Source organism: Notamacropus eugenii, chromosome 1 (assembly GCF_028372415.1).
Source record: "Notamacropus eugenii isolate mMacEug1 chromosome 1, mMacEug1.pri_v2, whole genome shotgun sequence".
Taxonomy (NCBI): Eukaryota; Metazoa; Chordata; class Mammalia; order Diprotodontia; family Macropodidae; genus Notamacropus; species Notamacropus eugenii.
Window position 1 is genome coordinate 737687528 of NC_092872.1, and position 27353 is coordinate 737714880.

General features: G+C 46.0%; 1 protein-coding gene across 21 annotated transcripts in view; it reads left to right on the top strand.

Moving 5' to 3' along the window:
• DYSF (dysferlin) overlaps positions 1–27353 on the top strand; it is a 253717-nt gene that overhangs the window by 197373 nt on the left and 28991 nt on the right. For 12 of the 21 annotated variants that reach the window (XM_072651404.1, XM_072655480.1, XM_072597099.1 and 9 more), the window contains 8 exons: positions 10873–10935; positions 19729–19827; positions 20740–20868; positions 21277–21432; positions 22641–22732; positions 23958–24128; positions 24314–24456; positions 25422–25561. In XM_072651404.1, the coding sequence (XP_072507505.1) occupies positions 10873–10935; positions 19729–19827; positions 20740–20868; positions 21277–21432; positions 22641–22732; positions 23958–24128; positions 24314–24456; positions 25422–25561 (993 nt within the window). The remainder of the gene's footprint in view (positions 1–10872; positions 10936–19728; positions 19828–20739; positions 20869–21276; positions 21433–22640; positions 22733–23957; positions 24129–24313; positions 24457–25421; positions 25562–27353) is intronic. The other 9 variants (XM_072598690.1, XM_072601105.1, XM_072604262.1 and 6 more) reach the window with 1 other exon arrangement.

The following is a 27353-nucleotide window of genomic DNA, read 5'->3' on the forward strand; positions in this document are numbered from 1 at the left end:
AACTGCCTGAAAGACACTTCCAGAGTCAGGGTTCTCATCCTGTTTCTGCCCCTCACTGCCTGTGTGACTATGGACAAATGACTTCATCTCTGTAAATCTCGGTTTCCCCAACTCTGAAATGGGGATAAAAGCACCTTCTGTCTGAGGCTCAAACAAGACAACATATCAAGGAGTTTTGGAACCTTAAAGGGCTATATAAAGATCAGCTTGTATTATAATTTTCACCTGAAACATCTGGGAAAATTTATCCTAATTTTCCAGCTTGCTAAATCTTCTTTTTCCCTCTGCCTTAGTTTTTTTCACATCTTTAAGATGTTATTTTAAAAATGTGTTTTTAAAATGTTTTAAAACATGTTGGATGACATGGCCTTTCTAGCTGTAGAGCTGAGGTCCCAGCCTCCCCAGCCTGGGCCTCTGGCCTGGTGTGATCTCTCTGTCCAGCACGATTCACCCTCTGTATGCATCACCTTGAAAATATCCCCAGGACCCAGCCTCTGGTAGGGCTATTTTGGGTCCTTCTGGCTATAGGTAACCAAGCATCACTGGAGACAAAGGGTCAGGACTCAGAGGACCCTGGGTACTTCTCCAATTCCTGTCTCCACCCCTTTCTGACACAAGTAACCCAACCTCCCACCCTGGGGAGTGGGTTGGGTGTAGGGAGTGGTGGTGCCTTTCCTTAATTGCCACGAGGGTAGCCTGGAACTCCTGACTGGCTGGCAGACCCAGACTGGGCCTCCCTTCCACAATGGAAAGCTAGAAGGGCAGTGGAGGGAGGAGACAGGAGTTTCTCAGGCTAAAATATAGGCAGCTAGGTGGCTCAGTGAGCAAGGTTCTGGAAGTGGAATCAGGAAGATCAGATCTCAAATCCTATCTCAGATCTGGTTGTGTGGCTGGGCCAGTAACCAGGCCTCAGTTTCCTAATCTGTAAAATGAGATTAAATGAGATAACCTAAGGAAAACACTGTGTAATCCTTAAAGCACTTTGTAAATGCTAACTATTCATATTATGATTGATTTTGTTATGCCAGCTTGGAGAGAGGGAGATCCTAGGGATATATTGTGACACTTGGTTTGCCCAGCCCCCAGTTTCCCCTGCTTTGAGGGTCCTGAATACCCCCTTCTCACATTCTAAGCCTCATTCTAACTGGGAATGCCAGTTCTGGATGAAATGGCTCAAGGCTGTGCATAAAGGGACTGAAGAGTTTGAGCTTTGGTTTGATGGGTGATGAGTTGGATTAACCAGATATGAGGTTAGTGAAGCCATGAATTGTCTGTGCAGAGTCTGGAGCATTTTCTTTGGGAAGGACAGGAACATTTCCTCAGTTTCCTCCTTCCAGGTAGGGAGGGTCTTCCAAAGCTCCTTTCTGACCACCCTTGGCCTTGCTGCTGTTCTATCCTTTAAACTAACCCACTAGACACTCTTCCTAGGAGGAGCCAACCCCCTTGGTTCTGCATTCTCTAGGATCGTGTCAAGTGATGAAGGTCTATAAAAACCAAGCAAAATTTTATATTTGATCTTGGGGATAATGGGGAGCCACTGGAGATTATAGAGTAGGGTGTGTTTGCTTGTGGTATGTGTGTAACATGATCATACCTATGCTTTGGGGAAGATTACTTTGGCATCCGAGTGAAGGATGGGCTAGAGTTGAGGAGACCTTTGAGGCAGAAAGACCCACCCTTGTTAATAATCTAGTTGTGAGCTGGCCTCTGCCAGGTTGTTAGCTGTTAGTGTGGGTGACTGGGAAATTCGTGGTATCCACAACAGTTAGGAAGAAGGGGCTGATCTGTAATCAAATCAATACAATCATTATCTCTGGGGAAAAAATTCGTCTTATGATTCCACTCACCCACCATCTTTGTGATTTCCCACATCATCTCTTCCTTTCCTGATCTCTGCTTCTCTATATTAGTTATTCCCCCCATTGTAAGTTCCTTAAGGGTATTTTTATATCTGTGTCCCCACCATTTAGCACAGAGTTTGGCACACTTGAGTGTTTAGCAAATCCATCCATTCATCCATCCATCCACCCATTCATGGATTGTGGATTTGATGCAGGGGAGGAAGGAACTTAAAATGTGTCTCAGCTTTGCTGTTTACTACATGGGGACTTTGGACAAATCACTTCCCCTTCTTGAGGGCCTTGACTTCCTCCTGTGTAAGATGAGGAGGGTGTACTAGGTGACCGAGGATCCTTTCAGCTCTGAAAGTCGACAATCCTATGATTACTGAGGGTGTGGGTTACTCAGGCCTGTCTGGCCTCGCCTCTTTGTCCCTCCTCCTCCCTGACTTCTTTCATGTCCCTGTTCTTTCTGACACCGGGCAGCTGAGAAAGCCCAGCCAGGCCATTTTACTCCTTTTCCAAACCTCTGGGCCAAAAAGGCTGGGCCAAAAGAATCTGGAAACCTTGGCCTGGGTGAGGTTTTTGGCCTGTGGGGAAGGGGTGGGTGGGGATGTGTACATCTCAATTCCCCTGGCCTCCCTGCCCCACTTCATGACAACATATGGTGGAGGAGACAGAACAGTGATGACAACATCCATTTTCCTTTCCTCTCACTCACACCCAGCCCTGGGTTCCCACATTGGGGTAGGGTGTTGTCATTTTGCCATGGTGTGTCAATATGGAGGAGACTGACTTGTGATGGAGAGGAGGCAGATGTGCTTCTGTCCTTCAACCTGATGCAGAGGGCAAAATGATTGTCTTCAGGGCCCATGGAGGACTGGGTGACCCTCTTTTTTGTAAGTTGTTGTCTTCACCATACTATTGTCATCATCATCATCATCATCTTCATCTTCATCATCATCATCATTACCACCAGTGTCTCTCTCAATCATCACCCAAGTCAACTGAGCTTAAAACACACCACTTAGTGAGAACCTACTGTGATTATTAATCAACAACCTCACTGTTACCACGATCACCATGACCACCACCACCATCATCTCCATCAGCTGGAATACCTTCCCTTCATACCTTTATATCTTACTATCCCGGAGAAGGTGCCACTTCCTATAGGAAGCCTTCCTTGATCATTCTGGCTGTTAGGATTCTCTTCTTTCTCAAATTATTATGCATCCAGGATGTCCCCTAAATCATATAAATACATTTTAAGCTGCTAAAGCACTAAGTTTTAGGGACACACTATATGCCTATTGACATGTTATATCATACCCGCAGAATGTAAACCCTTGAGGACAGGGATCATCTTTCATTTGACTTTGAAGTATGGATAGAGAGCCTGTGTTCAATTCCTGTTTCTAATCCATACTGGCTGTGTGATCCTGAGCTTAGCCTCTCAGTGCTAAGTTTACACAATTGTCTAAGACCATGTTATGCCAAGCTACATTAGGAGAGGGAGTTTCCTCCCGTGGGAGTTCTCTGTACTAGTGAAATCATGGGTAAGTCCCTGTTTCCATCCTCAATATACAGCAGTGTTTGAAGTAGCTTGGATAATAACAATATAGTCACCACTCTATCATTCAGTTTAAATGTTTGAGAACCTACTCTGTGACTGTTCATCCCCACCATCGCCATCACCACCATCACTGTTGCTGTCACCGTCATCACCATAACCACTACTGCTGTTGCGATGATCATCTATGCTATCACCATCATTGCTACTGCTACCATTATCTTCATCTCCCCTACTATTATCACCCCCTTCTCCATACCCATAATCACTACTGTCAACCACATCTTCAGCATCATATTCTTTCTCTCAGGGACATGTCAGATGTGGCATTTCTCCTGTTGAGATCTTTTTTTGGATCTTGACCAGGCGCTTTAAGATATGGACGATTGATATGGACTTTAACCTGATTCTCAATCTATCAACCAAGCAAATGAATTTATATATGCAGAGTTTGTGCCACAGACAGCAAAGGAAACAAAGGAAGGGCATATTGATCATTTGAAGCATTTCCCAATCTGGGTGTTTCTTGAAATAGCTGGAAATGGTTAAGTTCAGCCATAGCATCAGGGAGCTATCACTATGGGCTGGAATGGCTGGAGAAAGCTTAATGGAAGTTGCCAGTGTTAGCCATGGAGAAAGTTCCCAGGCTGTGATAAACCCATAGACAGAAAGGGTAGAGAAATGGTACGAAGTACTTAGAGATGTGTATGCCATTTCCAAGGTCCCCTTGGGATGCAGCATTGTTTAGAGGAAAGATCACTGAACTTGGAATCAATGAACCTGAATTCAAATCCTGGTCCTGTCATTTATTCCCTTGGTTGGGCATCCATTTCCACATCTGTCAAACAAGGAGCTTTTAAAGATTATTGTTAGTGAATTGAAATAAAGGCATAGATTGTCAAATTTTCAAAATGGAAAACATTGCTAACAAAAAAAGGCAGGATCTCAAAAGATCTTAACAGGAGAATACCTTGAGCTAAATTGAAAAAGATAGGATTTACAAGGGAAATATGTAAAGTTCTATATTTGGGTTTATAGAAATTAGTGTCATAAAATGGAGGGACACATTGTTAAATACCAGGTTGTCTGAAAAGAACCTTGGGGTTTTAGTGGATTGTAATGAACTGCTTAAACAACCAGTGTTTTTTAAAGCACCTACTATGGGCCAGACACCAGGGATGAGATACAAAGAATGTCATAATCTAAGGTCTCGATGTGATAGTGACTGAAAAGCTGAAATGAGCTTGGGCCACACTAACAGAGGTCTAATGACCAGGATGACTTGTCTTATGAACCAACAGGGCCATAGCGCCTCTGACTCTGGGCAGTCAGACCACATTCGGGGTCCTATGTTCACTTCTGGGAGGCATAAAACATTAATGAGCCGGAATGTTCTGGAGGATGGCAGCCAGAATGGTGAAGGAACCTGAGTCTCTGCCATCTGAGGATTTGGCAGAGTAACTGGGCAGAATCTTAAATGCTTGCTGTGATCTCTGCCTGCATTTCATGCCCACCATTCCATCTGCCCTCTAGAAATAGGTCCAGAAAGCATTTTGGTTTAAAGTGAGGACCAGAAAATATTTCTGGATTAGGGAAAGTGGCTGATTCTTGCCCCATCTTTAATCCCCAGTTTTCCTAATGTCGGCATGTAGTCAAATCAGAGGCTATCCCATCTCATTTAAGGAGATAATGTCAACGTTATCCACCTAATTTCCTAAATGATGTCTCATGCCAGAATGCTTCGGAAAAGTCAATTCCTAGTTGAACTGTGTTCAATAAAGCTAATGAAATCTTTTCCATATTTTGGATAGATCTTTTCTGAAAGAATTTAGGGCTTGTTGTGATTATTGTCAAGAATGGCTGTAAACATTACCATTTATAACACACATGATTTTTCTTATTTCCTTGGATCCTCGTGGGTGAGTTGCATCAATACACTTTGTGAGCAAAACTTGTTGGTACTTTGGTCATTAATACCTGTAGGATAGGTTTAATTCTTTAATAGAAAATCCTTGATAAATGAGATTGGGGATTTAGCCAGGCTTTGGTGTTTCCTACATGTTTAGTTTTGTTTTTTCCTTCTCTGTCCTCAGTGCATCTGTATAAGACTGAAAACTCCTGAAGGAAGGGAGAATGGGAGAGTGGTAGTTCCTGAAAGGAGGACATGGTTGGTGTTAACATGCTTGGAAAAAGCCAAAGAGAGAGAAACAAAGAGACAGAACAACAGACAGAGACAGAGAGACACAGAGAGACACACAGAAAGAGACACAGAGAGAGAGATGCACACAGAGGGATAGAGACAGACTCAGAGACACATAGATAGATACAGAGGGAGAGGAGAGAGAGGGACAGCAGAGATTGAGAGACACAGAGATAAAGAGAGACACACACAGAGATAGATACAGAGAGACACATGGAGAGACAAAGACATGGAGAGAGACAGAGATTCAGAGAGAGATATACACAGAGAGACAGACAGAGAGAGGGAGAGGGAGGGAGATCTTTAAAATTTGCATACATCTTAGAGTCAGAGTTTCAGCCCATGTTGTGTGTCCCTCACTCTAGCAGCCTGGAATAGCGGGAAAAGCACTGGTTATGGAGGAGCAAAGGACCTGAGTTCAAATCTCACCTTTAATTGACCTGTGTGATCTTGGCCAAATCTTTCCTCTCTGGGCTACAGATTTTTCATCTGTAAATAAGGGAGTCAGACTGTGATTTTTAAGACTCCTCCTAGTTCTAGATCCAGTGTGTGATCTTGGACAAGTAATTTAATCTCTGTGCCTCAGTGTCTCCATATATAAAAGGAGAAGGTTGGACTCATGATGGCTTCTGAAGTCCTTTGTAGCCCCAGATCCTTTGTCTTGATGGAGAAAAATAAAATGTACACACACACACACACACACACACACACACACAGTCATAGAAACAGCCAGATGTGCATACACATACAGAGTTCAAAATATTTCTGTGCCCTTGGCACTTTCGGAGCCTGAGGCGGTCACCCCAGTGACAGCGGGAGGGTAGCGGGGAAGGCATTGGGATGTTCTCTACAGCTATGACCCACCCCCCCCCATCCCCTTTTCCTTCCCCCTGCCCCAGGCCTGCTCCTTATTAAGTTCTATTAGAACAAGCCCCAAAGGCCTGGGGCGGGGCTCCTAGAATGTCCTGGCAAGAGCCCTCCCCTCAGCATCCCGACCCGAGTCCCAGTTAGATGTGGTGGGCAGACGGTTCCCGCGCTGGCCGCGCCCCTGTCCCCACTGGCGCCAGCAGATCCCCTCCACAAGCCCAGCCAGGGAGAGGGCCGAGCTGCAGCCGAGGGGTTTGCACAGCCCTGGAGAAGGAGGAAGCAGGAGAAGAGGGATGGGGAGGGAGGCTTATTTACACGGACTACAGGAATTGGGGAGCCTGGGGTAGGGGGAGAGAAGTCTCCCCTGCTCCGTCCTTAATTAAGCATCAAGGCTTCTCGAACCCTCCTCCGCCCTGCCGCTGTAGGGAAGCGGCGAGAGGACAGGAAAGTGCCCGCTGTGTGCCTGGCTCCGTGACGGGTGCTGGGTTGACAGAGACAACCTTGAACACTTCCGACCCTCGGGGAACATCCGTTCCATTGAAGGACCCAGTAGAGGGGATTCCTGGTTAGGTTGGGCTGGGCCGGCCAGCCTGAGACCGTTCTCTGTCAGGACAGCTCCCGTTAGTTAGAGCAACCGCTGTCCCTTTGCTCTTCCCCAGGCCCCATGACATCCAGTCTCTTCCTGAGTCCCAAACGGGAACGTGTAATTTCGGAAGTTGGATTGGCCCTATGTCAGCCCTGTGTTTAGTTCTATTTCTTTCCTTCCTCTCCCTTTCCCCCATGACCTTCTCCTTCTGTCTCTGGCCTTCCTTAAAAAAGAAAAGTATGACAAAATTCAGCCTAAACACAACTGGAGATGGAGGTGGGTGGGGCAGGGTGGAGCTGGCTGGGCTGCCCGGCCTCTGTGGTCACTCTGCTGGAAGGGACCCTACCTCCGTTCTCCGTTTGCTATGACATCCTGACTCGTAAATCTCCCCAAGACCGTGAGCTTCTCCAACCCTGGATGATCCTCTGACTCCCTAGAATCCTCACTGCCTCTGTGACTTGGGGCATTTTACATCCCTGGCCTCAGTTTCTGTAAAGTAATGGGGTTGTGCTAAATGGCCTCTTAGGTCACTCCGGGCTCTAGATCTGAGATCCTAGGAGACCCACAAAAACCTCCACCCCTAAAATTTTCCTGCCCAGGATTCCAACTCCTCTGGGAGCCCTTAGGAATTCCTCAAGGTGCTTGTGGAGTAGAAAAGTAACAGTGTGGAGGAGAGGACAACAGGAAGGTCTCTGCTCAAATTCTGCCTCAGATGCTTAGTAATCAAAATGGCAAGGCAATTTACAAAAATTGCTTCATTTGCTCTCACAACTACCTTGGGAAATAGGGGCTATTATTATCTCCATTTTACAGATGAAGAAACTGAGGTTAAGTGATTTGCCTAGGGTCTTGTATCTGAGGTCATATTCGAATTCGGGTCTTCCCAACTCCAGAATCAAACGGTGTGACCCTGGGCAAATCACTGAATGTACATCAGCTTGCTCATCTGTAAAATGGGTTTTGTAGTAGCATCAAATGAGATACTGTATGTATTTCCTCTCATTATTATGATCTAGTCCAATCTCTGAAGTTTGATAGAACACATCCTCTTTAACCACCTTTTGGGTTACTGCTCTGGAAGGACTTCCAGGACATTCTTTTACAGAAGGAAAGTGAGGCTGGGAATATGTCCAAGTCACTCAGGCAATTTGGAGTGGAGCCAAGATTTGAATGACAGGATGAGAGGGAGAGAGAGAGAGAGAGAGAGAGAGAGAGAGAGAGAGAGAGAGAGAGAGAGAGAGAGAGAGAGAGAGAGAGAGAGAGAAAGAGAGAGAGAACTCCTCAAAGACCATCTCTTTTAGTCCTCCCTTCTCATTTTACAGGCAAGGAAACTGAGGCTCAGGGGAATTTATGGACCTGTCTAAGGTCATTCAAGGAAGCAGGCACCAGAGGCAGAAGAATCTGAACCCAGTTCTTTAAATTCATGCTCTTTCTAATGGGCTGCATTGTTTGCTGCCTTCATCTTATTGATGTCACAGAGCTTAGGTGGTTTTCCTAAGGTCAGCCAGGGGTAGATCTGGGCTTGACACCCAAGTTCCTGGATTCCAAATTTATGCTCTTTCTACTATACCACACCTCCTCTCTGGGTCATCCCAGATCCTGCACAAATTCCCCTCATTGACTCATCTGAGAACTTCCATTAATTAATTCCATGATGCTGGACATCTCCTGTGCTCGCTCTCAGACTCTGATCTCTCACTGACTTGAGATTGGATTATACCAGATGGGGAACCTGTGGCTTGGGGCCACATGTGACCCCCTAGGTCCTCAAGTGCAGTCCTTTGACTGAATCTAAAGGCCACACTTGAGGACCTAGAGGGCTATATGTGGCCTTGAGGCTACAGATTCCCTACTCCTGGACAAGAGGCTCTTAAGCAATCCAGGAGCTTATGTTAATGAATATATTTCAACATGACTGGTTTCCTTTGGACTCCTATGTATTTCATTTTATTATGATTCTGAGAAGGGGTTCCTGGGCTTCACTAGATTGCCAAAGGGATCCAGGACCTCCCCCCAAATGGTTTAGACCATCTCTAAGGTACTTGTCAGTTCTAAATTCAATGATCTAATCGCTTCACTTGTTTAAGCAAATTCTTTTACTTTTCTGAACCTCAGTTTCTTCATCTGTAAAATGAGTGTGTGTGTGTGTGTGTGTGTGTGTGTGTGTGTGTGTGTGTGTGTGTGTGTGTGTGTAGATCAGGGGATTAAGTCCCATCCAGCTGGGTCAGTCTGAGCTTCTCCAAGCCCTCCCTGACTGTTTCTCTCCCCAGGCTGAACTCTGCAGTGGGTGTTCCCCTCCCACCCCATGCCTCTGTGCCCTGCCCTGTCAGAAAGAGAAGAATGTCATGAGCATCCTTTCTTTCTTTCTCCCTTCCTTTCTTCCATCTCCCGGGAGGGTCCTCAGGTCCCATTATTTGGAAACAAAAGCCATCCCTTAGCCCTTTTTAGGATTCTAGCTACAAATCCTGGCCCATGGATCTCCATATTGAGGAAATCTTTTCCTTCCAAGCCATGCTCTACTCTAAAACATTCCATCCAATGAAGGTTGGGGATGACCCCCTTAGGACCAGGTTTTAGGAAGCAGCTGACAGGTGGGAGAACAGTCTTCCTGCCCCTGGTAGTGTTTTTTTCAGTGACTCGGGTCAAGACATAGAATTCATTTTGCTGCTGGATGGGAAGTGGAGTATACCAAAGAAAATACTGTGCTTAGAGTCAGTAGGAACCCAGACTCAGATACCTCCTCTGAGTCTTTACAGCTCTGAGATCTTGCAGCCATTCCCTGGGCCTCAGTTCCCTCATTTGTAAAATGGTCCAGGCCTAGGATTCTTTGAATCAATAAACATAGTTGGGGGTTTTAGAGATGGTGACAGCAGGGTGTGGCAGTGGGTAGATCGGGTGGGCCTAGAATCAGGAATATCTGAGTTCAAATCCTGCCTCAGATACTTACTTGCTATGGGACCCTAACCTGGGTCTGTTTCAGTTTTGCCATCTGTAAAACAGTGAAAAACCTGACAGGGTTGTGGTGAGGATCAAAAATCACATTTACAGAGAGCTCTGCAAACCTTAACACACTTGGTGAAAGCAAGTCATCTTATTGTGTGTGCTATTATCACATTAATTTGAATGAATTAATAAACCAATAAACTAAGATCTTCCTAACTTTAAAGGCTGCTAGGAGATACAGTGTATAGAGCACTGGACCTGGAGTCAGGAGGATTCAAGTTCAAATCTGGCCTTAAACACTTACTAACTATGTGACCCTGCGCAAGTCACTTAACCTCTCTCTGCATCAGTTTCCCCATCTGTAAAATGGGGATCATAATAATATCAACCTCACAGGATGGTTATGAGGATGAAATGAGATCATGTTTGTAAAATGATTGGCACAGTTCCTGGCACATATTAGGCACTTACTAAAAAGCTTGTTTTCTTCCTTCCTTCCTTTAAGTCAATCAGTCAGCTAAATGACATTGCTAAAGTGTTTCCTACATGCCTGGTCCTGGCTAAGTGCTAGCTTAGAAAGGCAGGCCAAAACAGTTCTTGGCCTCAAGAAGTATATATTCTAATGGGGAAGAAAGCATGAAACTAATTTAAGTATAGGTCATGTTATCCATTAAACCAGATCCTTGAGCATGAGCATGGACATGGGACATGTGTGTGGGGAGTAGTAGAAACCAGCACGTGTGGCCTAGGGGATGCCTATTGGGAAAGAGGAGGGAGAAGATGAGTCCTGCTTTCTCCAAGCTTGCTCTGGTCCCCAGGGCAGGTCTTTCTAACTCCATTGCTAACTTACCTGTTTAATTTGTAGCTTGCAGATGGTATGATTGGCTCAGCCCCCATTAACTTGGCGTCTTCTTCATCTGGTGTCCATGTAGGTATTGTTAACCCTTTTTTCGGTGGGGGGAGAATGGGGATAGATGCTTTCTAAAGTCCAGTAGAGCTCAGCAAACTCTCAATTATCTGTGCAGCAGTAACAAGGGCTCACAACATGAATGAGCTGCCAATGGCCGTCAGTCTTCAGGGAATTTCAGAGTTGGTTCTTCAGTATCTCTTACTGGCAGTGTGTCTGTGGTGTTTACTGCTTTGCTCAGAATGGTACCACAATGGGTCTATAGACCCAGAGCTCTCACTACTGAGGCATGGTGCCTTCAGAGGTCTCAGGGGCTAGAATCAGACTTTCACCCCTGGGAGGGCCAGAATGCAGATGCAGATAATAACAATTTGTTTATTTGGTGTTTCGTAGATTATAAAGGGTTTTCCTCAATTCATCAAATATTTGTTAAGCCCCTACCATGTGCAAGGCAAAAAAATGAAACAGTGCTTGGCCTTCAGGAATTTCATTCTACTAATGTACCAATTTATTAATAATTCCTTTGCCACAACCTTGTGAGGGTGGGTCACACAAATGTCATTATCCAAATTTTACAGATGAGGAGATCAAAGCTTAGAAGAAATACATAGTCCAGTGGGAAGAGCAGTGGCTCAGGAGCAGGGGACCTGGGTTCAAATCCCACATTTGACACTTGCTACCTGAATATCCTTTCCAGCCCTGACAGTCTAGGAGTCATCCAGCAAGTGTTGGGGTCAGAAGGCTAATTCAGGCTCTTTAGCTTTACAGTTAGAGTTCTTGCTGCTTGGTGACCTCTCAGATCACCTAGCTGGTAACAGAAAGTTGACTGGACGGGGATAAGGAGGGAAGGAGAGGGGTCATTGGAAGGGACAAGGACCACCAACCTCCCTCACCTTTAGCAGCTTTTCTTTCTTCCTGGCAAGCAGGGTGGGTGGATGTCCTCAGAGGGATTCTTAGGGATTGAGGAGAATTCCTTTGGACAAATTCTACTTTGATCAGAGCCCATTTCTCCTTATTCCCATATCTTGGCCCTGATTGAGCCCCAGGGTAGTCAGGACACTGGAGGGAGGGACAGGCCCTAAGCCTTGGGGAGCTGCCAGTGTGATGGGGTGGGTGGACTCCCTTCTCTTGGGGATCCTCCCACTCTGGTGGCAGAGGCAGGATAGATAGACTTATAAATGAGTCCTAATAAGAGACAAAATTATAATAATATTAATATAAATGATATAATTATTATGTAATGAATAATAATGAAGGTGAAAATCATATATGGTCCCCAACTTTATAGCCCTTTCCTATTCATAAAGCACTTTCCTCATTAGGACCCTAGGAGAGAGAGATAGTGCTTATCCTCATATACTTTTTTTGTGGGGGCAATGGGGTTAAGTGACTTGTCCAGGGTCACACAGTTAGTAAGTGTCTGAGGCTAGATGTGAACTCAGGGCTCTCTCCACTACACCACCCAGCTGCCCCTTATCCTCATTTTAGATGAGGAATCCATAGACAAAGTCTAGAAACAGAAAACCACATGGTTCAGGGGAAAGAACGCTTGATTTGTTCAGATTTGTACCTTACCACCACGTGACCGGGGGCAGTTGCTTCCTCTCTCTGGGCTTGAGTTTCTCTTTCTGTCACATGAAGTTCTCAAGGCCTCTGAGGTCCCTAGATCTCGGATCCCGTGACTTACCTGGAGTCATCCATCCCACGGTCAGTAAGTAAGAATGCAGGGCTCTGAGGCTGTGGTTTTCAGAAACCATGTCTGGTGTTCCCTCCATGGGTTTCTCTGTGTCTCCAGAAGCACATTAATTAGGACCAGCAGGAGAGCAGCGGGACAGTGAGTGCCTTAGGCCACAGAGGCGGCTGCAGAACTGGAAGGATTTCTCAGAAGGGGCAGTTCTTGGGGCTTTTGTCCAGAGTCAATCTCTCCAACCTCCCCACAGTGTCCCCTCCCAACCCTTCATCTCTGCCCTGTCAGCTCCTTGAGGTGGGGGCCCATGCATGCTGGGGGGAGCTGGCACAGAAAGATGGGGGGCACACTTTGACATGAGCAAGCATGTCTTCACCACTCCTATTCCTCCCTTCCTTTCCCACTCCCCAGTCCTCCTGGCTCCTTCTCTCTTCCCCCAACCCAGAAGGTGTGAGGCTGGTATCAGGCTCAGAATCAGCTACACCCTATTCTGGGTTAGCTCTCCTGTGAGCCAAAGTTGTGGGAACCAGAGCTGAAAAGGGGATTCACTGGCCTGGACATCTGCACTTAAGGGGCAAAGGCTTTCACGGAAATACAAATAAAAACTGCCCTGGCTTCAGGGAACTTACATATGATTTTTATAAACGTACTTATGTTTGTACATCTCCAATGGAATATAAGACTCCCAGAGAAGGGACTGTTTGGTTCTCGGTACCTCTGTCCCCACTCTTGGCCCATAGTAGGTGCTTGGTAGATACTTGGTGATTGAATGATGATCATGTTAGGACTCACTCACCGTCATGCAGAAGAACCAGGCCCCGCAGTTAAGCAAAGTAGGACATGTCTGGACTCCAGAAGTGCTGCCTGTTTTGTTGGGGGACACATGGAGGTGTCTTTCCTGGAGGTCCCCAACCTGAAAGAATAGGCGTGCCGGACAAGGCTGGAACCCATGGAGATATAGCAATGATAACAAAAGGGCCAGCAGATGGTGTGCTGCTGGTCAGCAGTCTCAAAGGTGTGGAGAATAGAGAGAGTCAGTCCAGGAGAACTTCCTGGAGAAGGCAACCACCTCCACCTTCTTTCTGTTTAGCCTTATTTGTAAGGGTTGTTGGCACATCTGTGATCCATCTCAGGAATCAGGAATTTAGACTAGGAAGTACCTTAAAGGTCACCCCACTCCCCTTTATAGATGAGAAAACCAAAGCTCAGACAGTAGAAGTGACTTCTGCCAGGTCACACAGGTACTAGTCGCTGGAGTCAGAACTGGAACCCTCATCTTCCTCTCTGAAGTCTAGAACTGCCCATTGTATGTATCACAGTGCTTCCTGAGTCACAACCTCTTTTCTGGGGGTGGTGGATGAGAAAGCATTTTTTTCTAATAATAGTCCTTTGCCAAACACTTTTAACTAAGGCCTGGTTTCAGCAGGTCACCCAGTATCAATGTGTGATGGATTGAGCCTTGGGCTTGGAATCACAAAGACATCTTTCTGAGAGACTTACTAGCTGTATGACCCTGGGCAAATCATTTCACCTTGTTTGCCTCAGTTTCCTCATCTGTCAAATAAGATGGAGAAGGAAATGGCAACCCACTCTAGTATCTCTGCCAAGAAAATCCCAAATGGCATTCGTTCAGAACCAACTAATTTGGAATTAATGATAATGTAGACAAGGCCCAGCCTGCCCTTGATCTATAGGAGAGACTTCTGAGTGGTGGGGCACTCAGTCTTCAGAAGACTGAGAAAAAAATTCTTGTGACTTCATGGTAACACCCCCAAAGACCAGAGGACCTTGGAGGAGGAGCAGGTATTTCACAGCCCTTTAGCAGCACCCAAAGGCACTTGTGAGTCTAGACTTGGGGTTACATCAGTGAAAGTGAGCCCCAGCATGGAAATTCCTTCCAGTGATGCATATCAGCAACTCAGCAGTAATTTAGAACCTTGAGAATCCCTTGGGGGCACGGAGAGGTTCAGACAGCCACAGTCAGTGAAAGGGGTGGGAGAATTCGAACCCAGTCCTTCCTGAGCTCAAGTCTTGCCCTGTCTGCCCTCTGGGCATAGACCCGACAAGTGCCCTGAGGTTCTTATCTGTTCATTAAAGCAGGCCCCTTTCAGACCTCAATTCGGCCATGGTGGCCTCAGTCGGAGTACTTGAAAGCAGCCAAAGATCCTCCAATTCCGTGGGCTGGCCCGCTCAGCGTGCCCCCTCTGCCTATCATGGCTTGTAATCTGGCCTGGTCTTCAGTGAGTCATCCGTGGTAAATCCAAATCCTCCATCAGATGACAAGTGGAGGGAGCAGGAGGGGAGGAAAGGGAATCTGAGCCCGAGTCTGTAAGCTATTTGGAATAATGCAAGGCGCATACTTTACGGTCTCTCCTGTTCTGAGAAGCTGGAGTCGATGCCGATATTGGATCCCTGCTGTTGGAGGCTGCAGCGGGCTCTGGGCGCCTCCCCCTCCCCCTGAACTCTCCCCTCAAACATTCTTGTGGTCTCCTGGGGGGGCCAATCCCTTCTCCCCTAGCACACCCCACAGGGGGGATGGCTCAGGGTGAAACTGTCGGCTGGCAGGAGCCCCAGACCCCAATGGGGAGAAGCTGGCCTGAACTCCTCACCCCCATTCCCCACCCCTACCTCCTCCAGAAGAGAATTCTCCAGAGCTTTAGGTTGGAAGGGGCCAGGAAGGGTCATCCTGTCCCTCCCCCTGCCACTGATCCCATCCCAGAGACAGAGCACACCTTCTTTGCCAGAATTCAGGCACTTTGGGAACTTGAAGGGACCTTGGACATCATCAAGACACCAGGCAACTAATATTTGTCCTGACGCTAAAGCACCGGGGATACGGGTGGCCTGTTCAGATTTTTAGCATTGTCCTCGAGAAAAGGCGACAGAACATTGAACCCCAAAGTGGACAGGGGCCTGGCAGCTATCAGCTCCAGCCTGGGGCCCAAGAAAGAGGGGTTAGTTTTTTTTCTGTAATGCTTAGAATCAGCAACACCTGGGAGAAGCTGCAGAGAGGCAAACTGGGGCTGAATTTGGAGGGGAGACAACAAAGATTCTTACAGTTGGAGCTAAAAGGAGGGATAATCACAGTACCTACCTCCTGCGGCTGCTGTAAGCATCAAGGGACATCATGATTATAGAGCGTTTCACACAGTGCTGGGCACATAAGGGTGCAGAGTCAAAATCGTGCTGTTCCCATGACCCTCCTGGGAGAAATGCTTTAGATCCCCTCTGTTAAATATCCCACTATCTCTTACCGCTCTTGCAGGCAGGAAGCTGGTCCCCATGTTTAACGATGGCCTTCCTGCTCCAGTCCAGACCCCCTTCTCTTTGGGCCTGGCCTCAAGGATTGAAGCAGCTCTCCTGGTCATTTTCATCAGCTATTTCCGGGGGGGGGGGGGGGGGGAACGGTGCTCCATCACTCACACTAATCATGGCAGCTGTAGAAAAATGTCTCCATTGGAAAAAAAAGGGAGAGCTGAGAGCTTTAAAGGGGGTGTTGGGGGAGCTGAGTTCAAATCCCACCTGCTTACTCTTTTTGTTACCTTGGGCAAATCACTTTTACCCATCTGTAAGCTGAGAGGTTTGGTCTAGATGCCTTCAAAGGTCCAGATCGGTGAAAGTCTGAGATGCAGATTCACTGTAAAGGATGCAGATTTGATCTCTTTCACTATACAGAGAAATTGAAGTAGGCTCACCAAATAGAGGCCTTTAAGGGAGCCGCTTTAAGGGAAAGAGAATGCCTGACTGTGGCAGCATCCAAGCCCCTGGAAAGCACTTGGTTCTCTTAGGTAGTTCAAAAATGCCCCTTGCAATACTGTGTGGGCTCTGAAGCCTTTTTGATAGAATATAGTTTCATCCCTATCCTTGTTAGCATAAACAAAAATGGGAAATTTGTGTCTTTTGACTACCCTTCTTAACTTAAGGATTATGAATAAATCTTCATTTAACCATCTAAATTAATTTAGTTCCTTTGGTCTTTCTCAAAAGATAAGGATTATAGGACCTCAAAATTGAACTGGACCTCAATGGTCATCCACTCCAAACCATATTCTAAAATAGTCCCCATTACAATACCCCCAACAAGTGGTCATCCAACCTCTGCTTGGAGGTCTCCAAGAAGGGAGAGTCCCCCAACCCCACATCTTGAGGTAATTAATCAATCATTAGCACCTATTATATGCCAGGTACCAAGCCAAGAGATGGAGAGACAAAACATAGATATTCCCTGCCCTCAATGAGCTTACACTAATGGGGGAGGCAGCCTACTGCACTTTGGAAGGAAGATTTTCCTTATATAACCCTGGTCCTAAAGCTCATTGGTGTGGGGGCTCTCTGGGACTGGGGTTACATTCATAACAAGTAAAAGTCTGCCTCTTTTCAGCTTTCTCTGATTTCTCTCAAGTTCTGACCCCTGAGATAACGTAGTCAGTCAATAAACATTTATTAAGCAGCACGAATCTAATCTTGGTTCTGTACAACAGTGTTTGAAGTTTTGGCAGGGTTTTGCATTTCACAGGATACTAGGTCATGACCTGAATTTTAAGGGCTCATTCTTTGGTTTTGTCTCCTCTCCCACTCTCCACCCAACATCTCTTCTCCCCACCACCCATTTTGTTCACCGATTTCCCCAAAATAGACCAAGAATGTCCTCAAGTGTTCAGGCTCCAGTCTTTTCTCTCCACTTTTTGCCACCTTCCCTTGGAACTGTTGGTGGTAACCAAATGTTTTGCCTTGAAAGGCTCATCTTCCCAGCTCCTGCTGGTTGGAAGACAGCAAAGGCAAACAGAGAGAGTAATAATGCCAACAGAGACTTCCAGGAGGCACTAGGAGTCTGTGCCAACAGCCAGCGGAAAGGCAAACACCTGGCTGGGGGATGGACCTTGAGTGCATCATTTCCATGACTGAGAATCCATGTTTAATGTCAAAGGATGTTGAGAACCCCCATGTGTTGTATTATTAACATTTATGGCATAGTAGAGGGAGTACTAGGTCTGGAGCCTTAAGACCTGGGTCCAAATCCTGCTCTCTGGATGATCTTAGGCCAATCACTTCACTTTGTTGGTCTTAGTGTCAAACATTTGCCAACAATAGTGGATGGAGAGGAGAAGAAAGGCAGGAAGAGAGAAGTGTAAAGAGCGAGGAAGATGGGCTGGAGAGCCTAGGAAAGTGAAGTGATCTCATGGGTAGTTAGGGGATGGTTGAGATGTCCTGTCCCTACTACTTTAAATCTACTATCCTGTAATAGTAAGATTGCAAAATCCTATGGTAAGGCTTTAAAAAGAGTTGTTTGATTCAACGCACATTGAATTGAACAAGCTTAGTCTGTCCAAGACATTGGGGATGTAAGAAATGAGAGGAAAAGCAGGTCCTACCCTCAGGAAGTGGTTGGTCTGCCTGTCTATATGGGTCAATGCATATTTTGTATTTGTACACAGGTGGTCATGGTTACTTGGTCAGTGTTCTTTGGGGGTGGAGATGTGTGTATTTGTGTGTGTTGGTATGTGTATATGTTAATAATGTATATCTACATATGTGATGATTGACACATGGGCAAGCTACTTATTTGTGTATTTACATATATATACATATATAAACTCTCAATGTAATACATTGTTCACATACAATGTACATATGTTTGCACAAATACATGTGTATATGTACACACATACATTTATGCATATATGTATATAATGTGTATATGTTTATGTATATACATGTATACATACACATAAATATATGTCTATAATTTGTATGTATGTATATATGTTTATATATACACAATCTGTGTGCATATGTAAATGTACGTATATGTGTTTGTACACACATATACATGCATACACAATATATGTCAGAGGACCTGGATACGAAACCCACCTCTTCTACTTAATAGCTGTGTAATGGTGAGTGGGCTACTCTGCTTTGAGCCTCAGTTTTTCCTTTGGGGATTTGGAGAGGGTAAGCAAGTCAGCATAAAGGATAGTGGAGTAGAGAGGGGGGAGATGGGCCAGCCTCTCCTGGGAACCCTCCCCTCCCACCTCATCCTGCAATTTAGATCCTGGTCAGAAAAGTTCCTGGTTATCCTAGAAACTGAGGCTTTGTGAGGGGAATGTGTGCTTTGGATTTCTCCATGTATTTATCTGTACATATGTGTTTCTGTCTGCATGTTCTAATGTGCCCATATAATGCATGTGGTTTGGTGCATGTTTGTAACTGACTCAACCCCAGAGCTGTAGTCTTCTCTTGCTTTGTAACCTTGGGGGGCAGTTCAGACACAGCCCCCAGCTCCAAACCTAACTGCCTGTCTCTTGTTGTTTCTTTGGTGCTGCAGAAGACCCTTCTGGTGAGTGGGACAGACAGAGATGCTCCTTGTAGACTATTTGGGGGGGGGAGCCTACTATCGGCACCTCTTCTACAGATGGGCTCATTGGTCTGCCTGGTGGCTTCTACTCTTTGCTTTTGGACATGACCTTGGGAATGCTGGGAGATCAGCTTGGAAGAAGATCCTGGAATGTCCAATCAGCCAATCAGCTATCTAGAATTTATTAAATTCCTACTATGTGCCAAGCACTGTGCAAAATCACTTAACATCTATTTGATTCAGTTTCCTCATCTGTAAAATGAGGCCAGCAATAGCACTTATCTCACGGTGATGTAGTGAGGATCAAATGTGATCATCTTGGTAAAGCACTTAGCACAATGCCTGGCACATAGTAGGTACTATATAAATGTTAGCTATTATTATCCTTCTGGGAACTTCCAGTCTGTCTCAGAGATTAAGACACACATCTTTCATGAGGCTCTAAATTGATGATCTATGAGTACAACGAATATGGCATCATGAAATATAGTTTGGTATTGTCTGAGTAGAATGTGGTGCTGAGGGAATGTGAAATCTCTAGGAGAGTGGGCAGTTTGAGTTAGGAAGTAGATTTGGTCAAGTTGAATCTGTCACTTATTAGGATTCTGGAGTTGATAAAGCCCCATTTCAATGGAAGCCTTCTTGGAAGGGGTGAGTTTTCTAGGTCCATGGTTTTCCTCAGAGCAGGACTGAAAACTCAGCTTGGCTTGTTCTTTTTCCTGAGCCATTTTTCTCTCTCCCCACCTCCCAAACTTGGTCCCTTGTTCAGGAGGAAGAGTTCGTCGATTGGTGGAGTAAATTCTATGCCTCAACAGGAGAGAATGAAAAATGTAGATCTTACCTGGAGAAGGGATTTGACACTCTACAGGTGAGCTCTTCTTTGTGACCTTGAGTTACTGTGGTCCCTTTAACTCACTGAGGATTTCTCAAGCTCAGTCTGGGATTCAGCCTAGTAGGGTGGATAAAAGGATGAGGGAGAGCCATGGTCCCTACCCTGGGGAGATCCCAAAGTCAAGTTGGAGGATGGGATATCTACACATGCTCAAGATAATTAGGGTTAGAATGATGGAAAAAGAATATGGGGTTTGGTCTGTAAGAAAAACAGGATCTTAGAGGAACCTCCATTGCACTTCTAGAGATCAGCCCTACCCTGACTGGGTGGTTATCCAGCCCCTTCTTGAAGGCTTAAAATGAGAGGGAAACTACCATCTGGCTATCCCTAATGGTTTGGAAGTTTTACCTAGTCTAAATCAGAGTCATTGTAGGCAGGGGGTAATCATGAATGCCTTCTTGGAGAAGTTGGAGCTTGAGTGGGATCTTAAGGAGTGGGTAGCACTTGGATGTTGAAAGCAGATAGGTTTCCTGTGGACTCCAAAGGTCTCAAAGTCCCATCAAAGTCAGCCTGAGTTTGGTATTCATTTAATATTGTCACGTGTTGTAGAATTCAAATAGTTCCTTAAATGAACACTCTATTCCCCAACCACATGGAATAAAGTACCTGCCCTCTGCTTCCTTCAACTGCCTCTCCTTCCTCTTCTGTCTTTCTTGCATCTTCTTCCTCCATCTCTCAAACTCTTTTTCCTCTCTGATCTCACCCCTTCCCCTCTCCCTTCCTTTCCTCTTCCTTTTTCTTCTCTCTTCCATTCATCTCCCTTTCTCATCTTTGAATTCCCCCACCTGTTCTTTTTTTCCTTCTGGCCTCCCTCTCTCTCTGCTTCCTCTCCTCCTTCTTTACTCTTACTTTTAACTTCCTCCCTTCTCTCTCTACCATATTTGGCAGGTATATGACACTGAGTTGGAGAATGTGGAAGGCTTTGAAGGTCTGTCTGACTTCTGTAACACCTTCAAACTATACCGAGGAAAGACCCAGGAGGAGACAGAAGACCCATCTGTAATTGGGGAGTTCAAGGTAACTAGGCGCTAATGAGTACCTTTGACATTTGGGAGTCTTTAGAGTTTGTGTTTAAGGGGTCTAGGGCTGGGTATTATGTATTATAGGGATCTTTGTCTCATGGGGAAGAATGAACATACAGAATAGATGTCAATAACTGTGGTAGCGATGGTAATGATGACGGATGGTGATAGTGAAAGAAAATGATGAAGATGGTGGTGATGGTGCCCATACTGGTGATAGTGATAGTGGTGGGAATGGGGTTGTTGGTGGCACTTCCCAGGTGATGCATGTGCAGTGATCATGGTGATGTGGCTGATAATGGTGACCTCTGCAGTGTGGATAGGAAAGTGGTGGTGTTGGCAAATAGGATGATTGGGTGGGTGCTGATGGTGCCAATGAGAACTAACTCCAGTCTTTTTGCAGGGACTGTTCAAAATCTATCCCCTTCCAGATGACCCGGCTGTCCCCTTGCCACCAAGGCAGTTTCACCAGCTACCTGCCCAGGGGCCCCAGGAGTGTCTCGTCCGGGTTTATATCATCCGAGCTTTTGGCCTACAACCCAAGGACCCCAATGGAAAGGTACCAGCACAGATCCTGTGTTACCTATCAAGAGTAGAACCTCAAGCCAGGGGGCAGTGGGATTTAGCCCTTCCTGATGTCTGGGGAGTCTGTGATCTATCTGAAGACCCAAGAGTCACTCATGAAACAAGACAGGCCAAGATAGAATTTCAGAAGGTCAGAGGAAGACTTCCATCAGTGTGAGCTTCCTGGAGGAGGTAGCCTTTAAGCTCAGCTGGAAAGGATACATAAGTTGAGGGGAAGAGGGATAATTTTTCAGAGAGGTGAATGGTGAAAGCAAGCAGAATGTGCAGGGAACAGGGATGAGACAATTCCAGCAGGACATGCAGTCAGCCTAGACTGGCCTCCAGTTCTGTGGTGAACACTTACTAGCTGTGTGACCCCAAGTGAGTTACCGAGTTTCCCCATCTTTCTGCTTTGTAAACTTTAAAGCACTCTTAAACATCAGTTATTCGGAAATGTCTAGCGGAGAAGTCTGGCCTGAATAAGGAAATTAGTGTAGTAGCTGGAGCATCGGGCCTGGAGTCAGGAAGACCTAAGTTAAACTTCTGTCTCATCTACTTGCTCGCTGAGTGACTCCAGTCTCTTAGCCTTTCTCAGCTTCAGTTTCCTCATTGTAAAATAGGGATCATTATAATACTTAAAACCCAGGACCATTGTAGGGATCAAATGAGATAATGTATTGTAAACTTTAAGATGTTACATAAATGTTAGCTATGATTATTATTAATTATAGGGGATGTGCCTTACTATACACGCAGCTGGCTGGCCCTTTTATGATGCACATGGAGCGAGGGTCAGGGTTAGTGTACACCAGTCAATCAATAAGTATTTATTAAGCCCTTCTGAATTCCCATGTGTCCCATCCCAGCCTAACCTAGTCATACTTTATAGACAGGCTGGGGAAATGGAGGAAAGAACCTAGAGGGAGTTCAGTGAAGGTAGATGGAGTTAATAATGATGATGATGGTGGTGGCAGTGGTGGTAATGATAATAAAGAAGGGCCTTGGAAGACATCTAGTCCAAATTTCTCATTTTACCCAGAGAGGTTCAGTGATTTGCCCAAGATCACGGAGGAGTGTCATTGGAATTCAGGCCCTGTGACTCCAGAGACAGTACTCTTTCTCTGACACCACATTATCTAAGGGGAATTTTCAAGATGTATTGGTTAATCTATCACAGCTGCTTTAATCTATTCTGTCCCCTAGTGTGACCCTTACATCAAGATTTCAGTGGGGAAAAAATCAGTGAATGATCAAGACAACTACATCCCCTGCACTTTGGAACCTGTGTTTGGAAAGTGAGTGAAGAATGCTGGGCTCTGAGTGGGGAGGGGAATGGAGGCAGCTTCAGGTGGGTACCAGACTGGAGGCAGGGAGTGGGGAGGGGGCCAGGGAGACACTCCTGAGATGCTTACATTTTCATCTCCATTTCCTTATTATATTCCCTAGTACAATACTTGGCACATGGTAGGTCTTTGATCAGTATTCCTTGAATTCTATTGAATGGTTAAGTCTTCTCATGCCCAGGAGTGGGAGAGAGAGTCAAGGTGTGGGTGTGGGGGCTCTCCTAGAAAGAGAGAGAGTGGGGAGACTAAGGGTCAGACCCCTAACTGGTGCAAATTCAGGTGTGTGTGTGCGTGTATGTGTGTGTGTGTGTTGTATGTGAAGACCTCCACACAGCATCTTATGGGGTGACAGAGCCTGAGGGACACAAAGAGACTGTGCTGGTTGTGTGGACCTCCTAGAAGAAGCACAATCTAGTAGTTTTAAAGAACAAGACTCATTATTCTTTCTAGGTTGGTGCTGAGCATGACTGCTTCTATCTTGCTGGGTTACAAGTGTTATTAGTGTCCTTTAAATTTTGGCACTGTGGGAGCAAAGCTCTGGTTGCCCTTGCCTAGTTATAGCTCTGCTAAGAGCAAGGTCTTCTTATATTTCTCTTGTTTCCATTCATCAACAGACCATGGTCATGGCTTTTCGGAAAGTAGAATAGAAACTTCATCATTCATTCATTCACCCACCCAGATGGAAGAGATAGCTTCTGCCCTCATGTATTCATCCACCCATCCATCCACTCACCCATCCATCCATCCATCCATCCATCCATTTGTCTGTCCATCCATCTATCCACCTATCCATCTTCCCATTCATTCATCTCACCCATCAATTAATTAATTCATCCATTCATTCTTGTATTCATAAATTCATTTGTTAATGCATACATTCATTTATTCACTTATTAAACCATAACCAAGTATCTGTGCTTCCCCATGGACAAGGCTGCATTATAGGAGAGATAGCAAGAAAGGACTTGGTCCTTGCCCTCAGGGAGCTCCAAATCTAGTTAGGCCAATAAGATGCCTGCCAATCCTTGGAGTAGAGGCTGGTTCAGTGCCAGATGTGTGGTTCAGGCAGTAAGTGCTGAAGGCCTTCAGTGGAGGGAGACATTCCCTCATTCCTATGGGCTAACGATAGAGACTCTATCTTGTCCAGTTCTTCTCTGATAGACTCTCTTCCCTGCAGGGTGTATGAACTGACCTGCACCCTGCCATTGGAGAAGGACCTGAAGATCACAGTATATGATTATGACCTCCTCTCTAAGGATGAGAAGGTTGGGGAGACAGTCATTGATCTGGAGAACCGACTCCTGTCCAAGTTTGGTGCACGATGTGGTCTCCCCCAGACCTATTGCACGTAAGTGCCCAAGGCTGCCACGGCCCACAGTGTCTTCATGGGCTCTTTGGTCAGCATTAAAGGGTGTTATGGGTACAGTCCCTGCCCCCCCCATAGGGATGAAGTGACACATATGTGGACAGGAATGTCTGTGTAGACCCTGGAGTGTCTAAAGTATCTGCATGTTGCCTCTTCTTGGACCTTAGTTCAGGACCGAATCAATGGAGAGACCAGCTCCGCCCGACTCAGCTCCTGCATCTGTTCTGCCAGCAGAACAAGGCTAAAGCCCCAGTGTACCACCAGGACCGGGTGGTGTTCCAGGACACAGAGGTCACCCTTGAAGACATTGGTGAGCCTCATCTCCATCCCAGCCCAGGGCCTTGGCTTATTCTTGGCATCATCTCCCAGGACTTCATGAATTAACTAATAATCCTGTGTGTATGGAGGGATTGGATTAGATGACCCCAAGATCTCTCTGATTTTGGACTCTTGAGGAAAGAGTACCTGATTAGAAACAAGGAATCAGATTTCAAATCTTGGTGCTGCCACTAACTAGCTGTGACCATGAATGATTGTTGTTGAGTCAGTCCAGTCTGACTCTTTTTGACCCCATTTGGGGTTTCCTTGGCAAAGACACTGGACTGGTTCCCATTTTTCTTCTCTGGCTGCTTTTACAGAGGAGGAAACTGAGACAAGTGGGGTTAAGACTTGCCCAGTGTCATACAGCTAGTAAGTGTCTGAGGCTGGATTTGAACTCACAAAACTGAGTCTTTCTGACTCCAGGCTCCACACTTTATCCACTGTATACCTAGCTGCCCTATGAATGAATGAGTCCCCTCCTTTCTCTGGGCTTCCGTTTGTTCCTCTGAAAAGAGAAGGGGTTTGGACTGGGGTGGTGACTAAGGTCTTTGCCAGGTCCAAAGCACTGTGGGCAGGAAAGACTTCATGAAGAAGAGTTTAAGTGAGGCCTTGAAGGATGGAACTGTGAAGGGAGAGGGGAACAAGGCCAGAAGGGCTTTTGTCCTTGGAAGGTGGAGGCTTAGAAGGGCAGCATTTGATCCCAATGAACACAGCTCTGATGGTGGAGTTTCAGGCATTGTGTCAGGCTGGGGGTGAGGAGGGAGGCTTCCCGTAATTTTGGGTTTGGCTACTCTTTTCCATGTCATGTTTTGGGTCCTAAAGAAGTAGCCAAGCAGAATAGTCTGTAATCTGGACTCAGACAGTAGGCCCCCACCGACTCTACTGGTGTCCAAGCTGGCTTGGCTCCTTACTAACCCCCTTCCTGGCCTTCTTTTGTCTTCTTTCTGGGGTCAGAGAATGGCAAGATTGCGAATCCCCACCTGGGTCCAGTGGAGGAACGGCTGGCACTGGCTGTTCTGAGGCAGCAGGGCCTTGTTCCTGAGCACGTGGAGAGCCGATCCCTCTACAGCCCTCTGCAGCCAGACATTGAGCAGGTAGGACCCACAGTGTACTCTCTAGTCACCAAAGCCCAGGTGGGCTCAGCCTGTGCCAACAGGACACAGCAGAGGAGGTTTGCCCTGTGCCCTGGGGACTGCCCTGAGGTTGGTCCAGGGTCACTACCGCCCATGGTGTCCTTATGGGCCAGGAAGGATCCCAGCTCTCTGAACCTCCTCCTAGTAACCCATGAGGGATGTAGTCTTCGGGGGCTTTCTCCTGGTCCTTCCTGATTCTGTTTTTGGGAAGAGAGCATGCATGTAATAAGCAACTGTGTATGAGACACTCTTCAAGTCATTGTGGGTACAAAGACAAAAATAGAAGTTTATATTCTCTTGTGGGACAACAGCCTACAAAAAGAGTCAAGGAGAGGAGAATGCTCAAATAGGGGATGATGAGGGCCAGGAAGTGGTGGAGGCCTGGACATGGTGAGATAAGGCAAGAAGCTCTCCTGTCAGAGCCAGGCAAACCAGAGATTCTAAGAGTCCTCCACTGAAGAAAAAAGGACTGCCTTGGGTGTGACTCCCAGTAGTCTTCCTTCAGGATCAGCGGAAGGGGTAGAAGTAAAGAGGGTGGGGTTCGTACCAGTCTCCAGTGCTTGAGTAACAAAGCTCCTACACTGCTAATTACTAGCTGTGTGACCCTGGGGCAGGTCTCTGGACTCATCCCTCTCTAGACTTCATCTGTTCAATGAAAGAGTTGGACTCGATGCCCCCTTAAAGTCCTGTACAGCTGAGATCTGATGATTATCATCTTCTGGAGTTTATAGACAGGGATCTCAGCCTCTGTCCTTCCAGAATACAAAGGCCTTAGCATCTTGGCTTAGCCTCACATCTCCCTTCTCACCTTCTACTCTTTCTTGAACACTTCCTGTGTGTCCAGCTCTCTGCCAGGCTCTGTAAGAGAATGGTGGCTGCCCTTAGGGAGCTTAGAGGATGGTTATAGAGACTGAAGATGCAAAGAAAACGTGGAATACAGGATCAACAGAATCCATTGGCTATAGGAAGGAGATCTTAGAGCTCACTTAGTCTAGTGGTTCTTATCTTGGGGTCCATGGACCTCTTTGGGGTCCATGGATAGATTCCAAGGGATCCACTAAATATAAGGTAATTTGGGAGAGAGAGACTCAGCATTTGGAAGGATCAGGAAAGGCTCCATGTGAAAGGATGTTCATTAACCAGCTGTTTTAGAAATTAAAAATTTAGAAATTTAGAATTTAATCATCTGCTCTAGAATTTTCCCAGACATTGATGGCAATCTCATTGGTCTATAAGAGAGGCCGTGTCCTATCTTCTAGACTATTCTGCCATTCTTTTCAATGACTTTTTAATTGAGCATCTCCAGTGTGTGAGGCACTGTGCTATTGTCCCTGATTGACCAAAACTGGGTTGGGTAACCATCTGTGGTCAGAATTCAGGCATTGGTTTCCAGCTGGAATTAGGGGCTATGATGGTGAAGCTAATTGGTCCCAGGTGGAATTCAAACCTATGACTTGACCTCATTATGAGATCAAACTCAAATTCAAACCAGTGATTTAAATAGCGTAGGCAGGGCCATTAGGGGTAAGGAGATAAATGGCAGCAGAAATAGTCATATATGTGGTTAGGATGGGAAGATGAGTACTTTGTTCCTTCACCAGGTAGAAATAATTGAGCTTAGAACCCCAGGCAGTCTCCTCTCCATGCTTTGAATGACTTTTTGTGGCACTTGCCTCAACACAAGATGCCTTATGACGTAGTAGCTCCAGGTACCATTTTTTCTTCCTTTGTTTGAACTGCCCTTTGTTGTTAG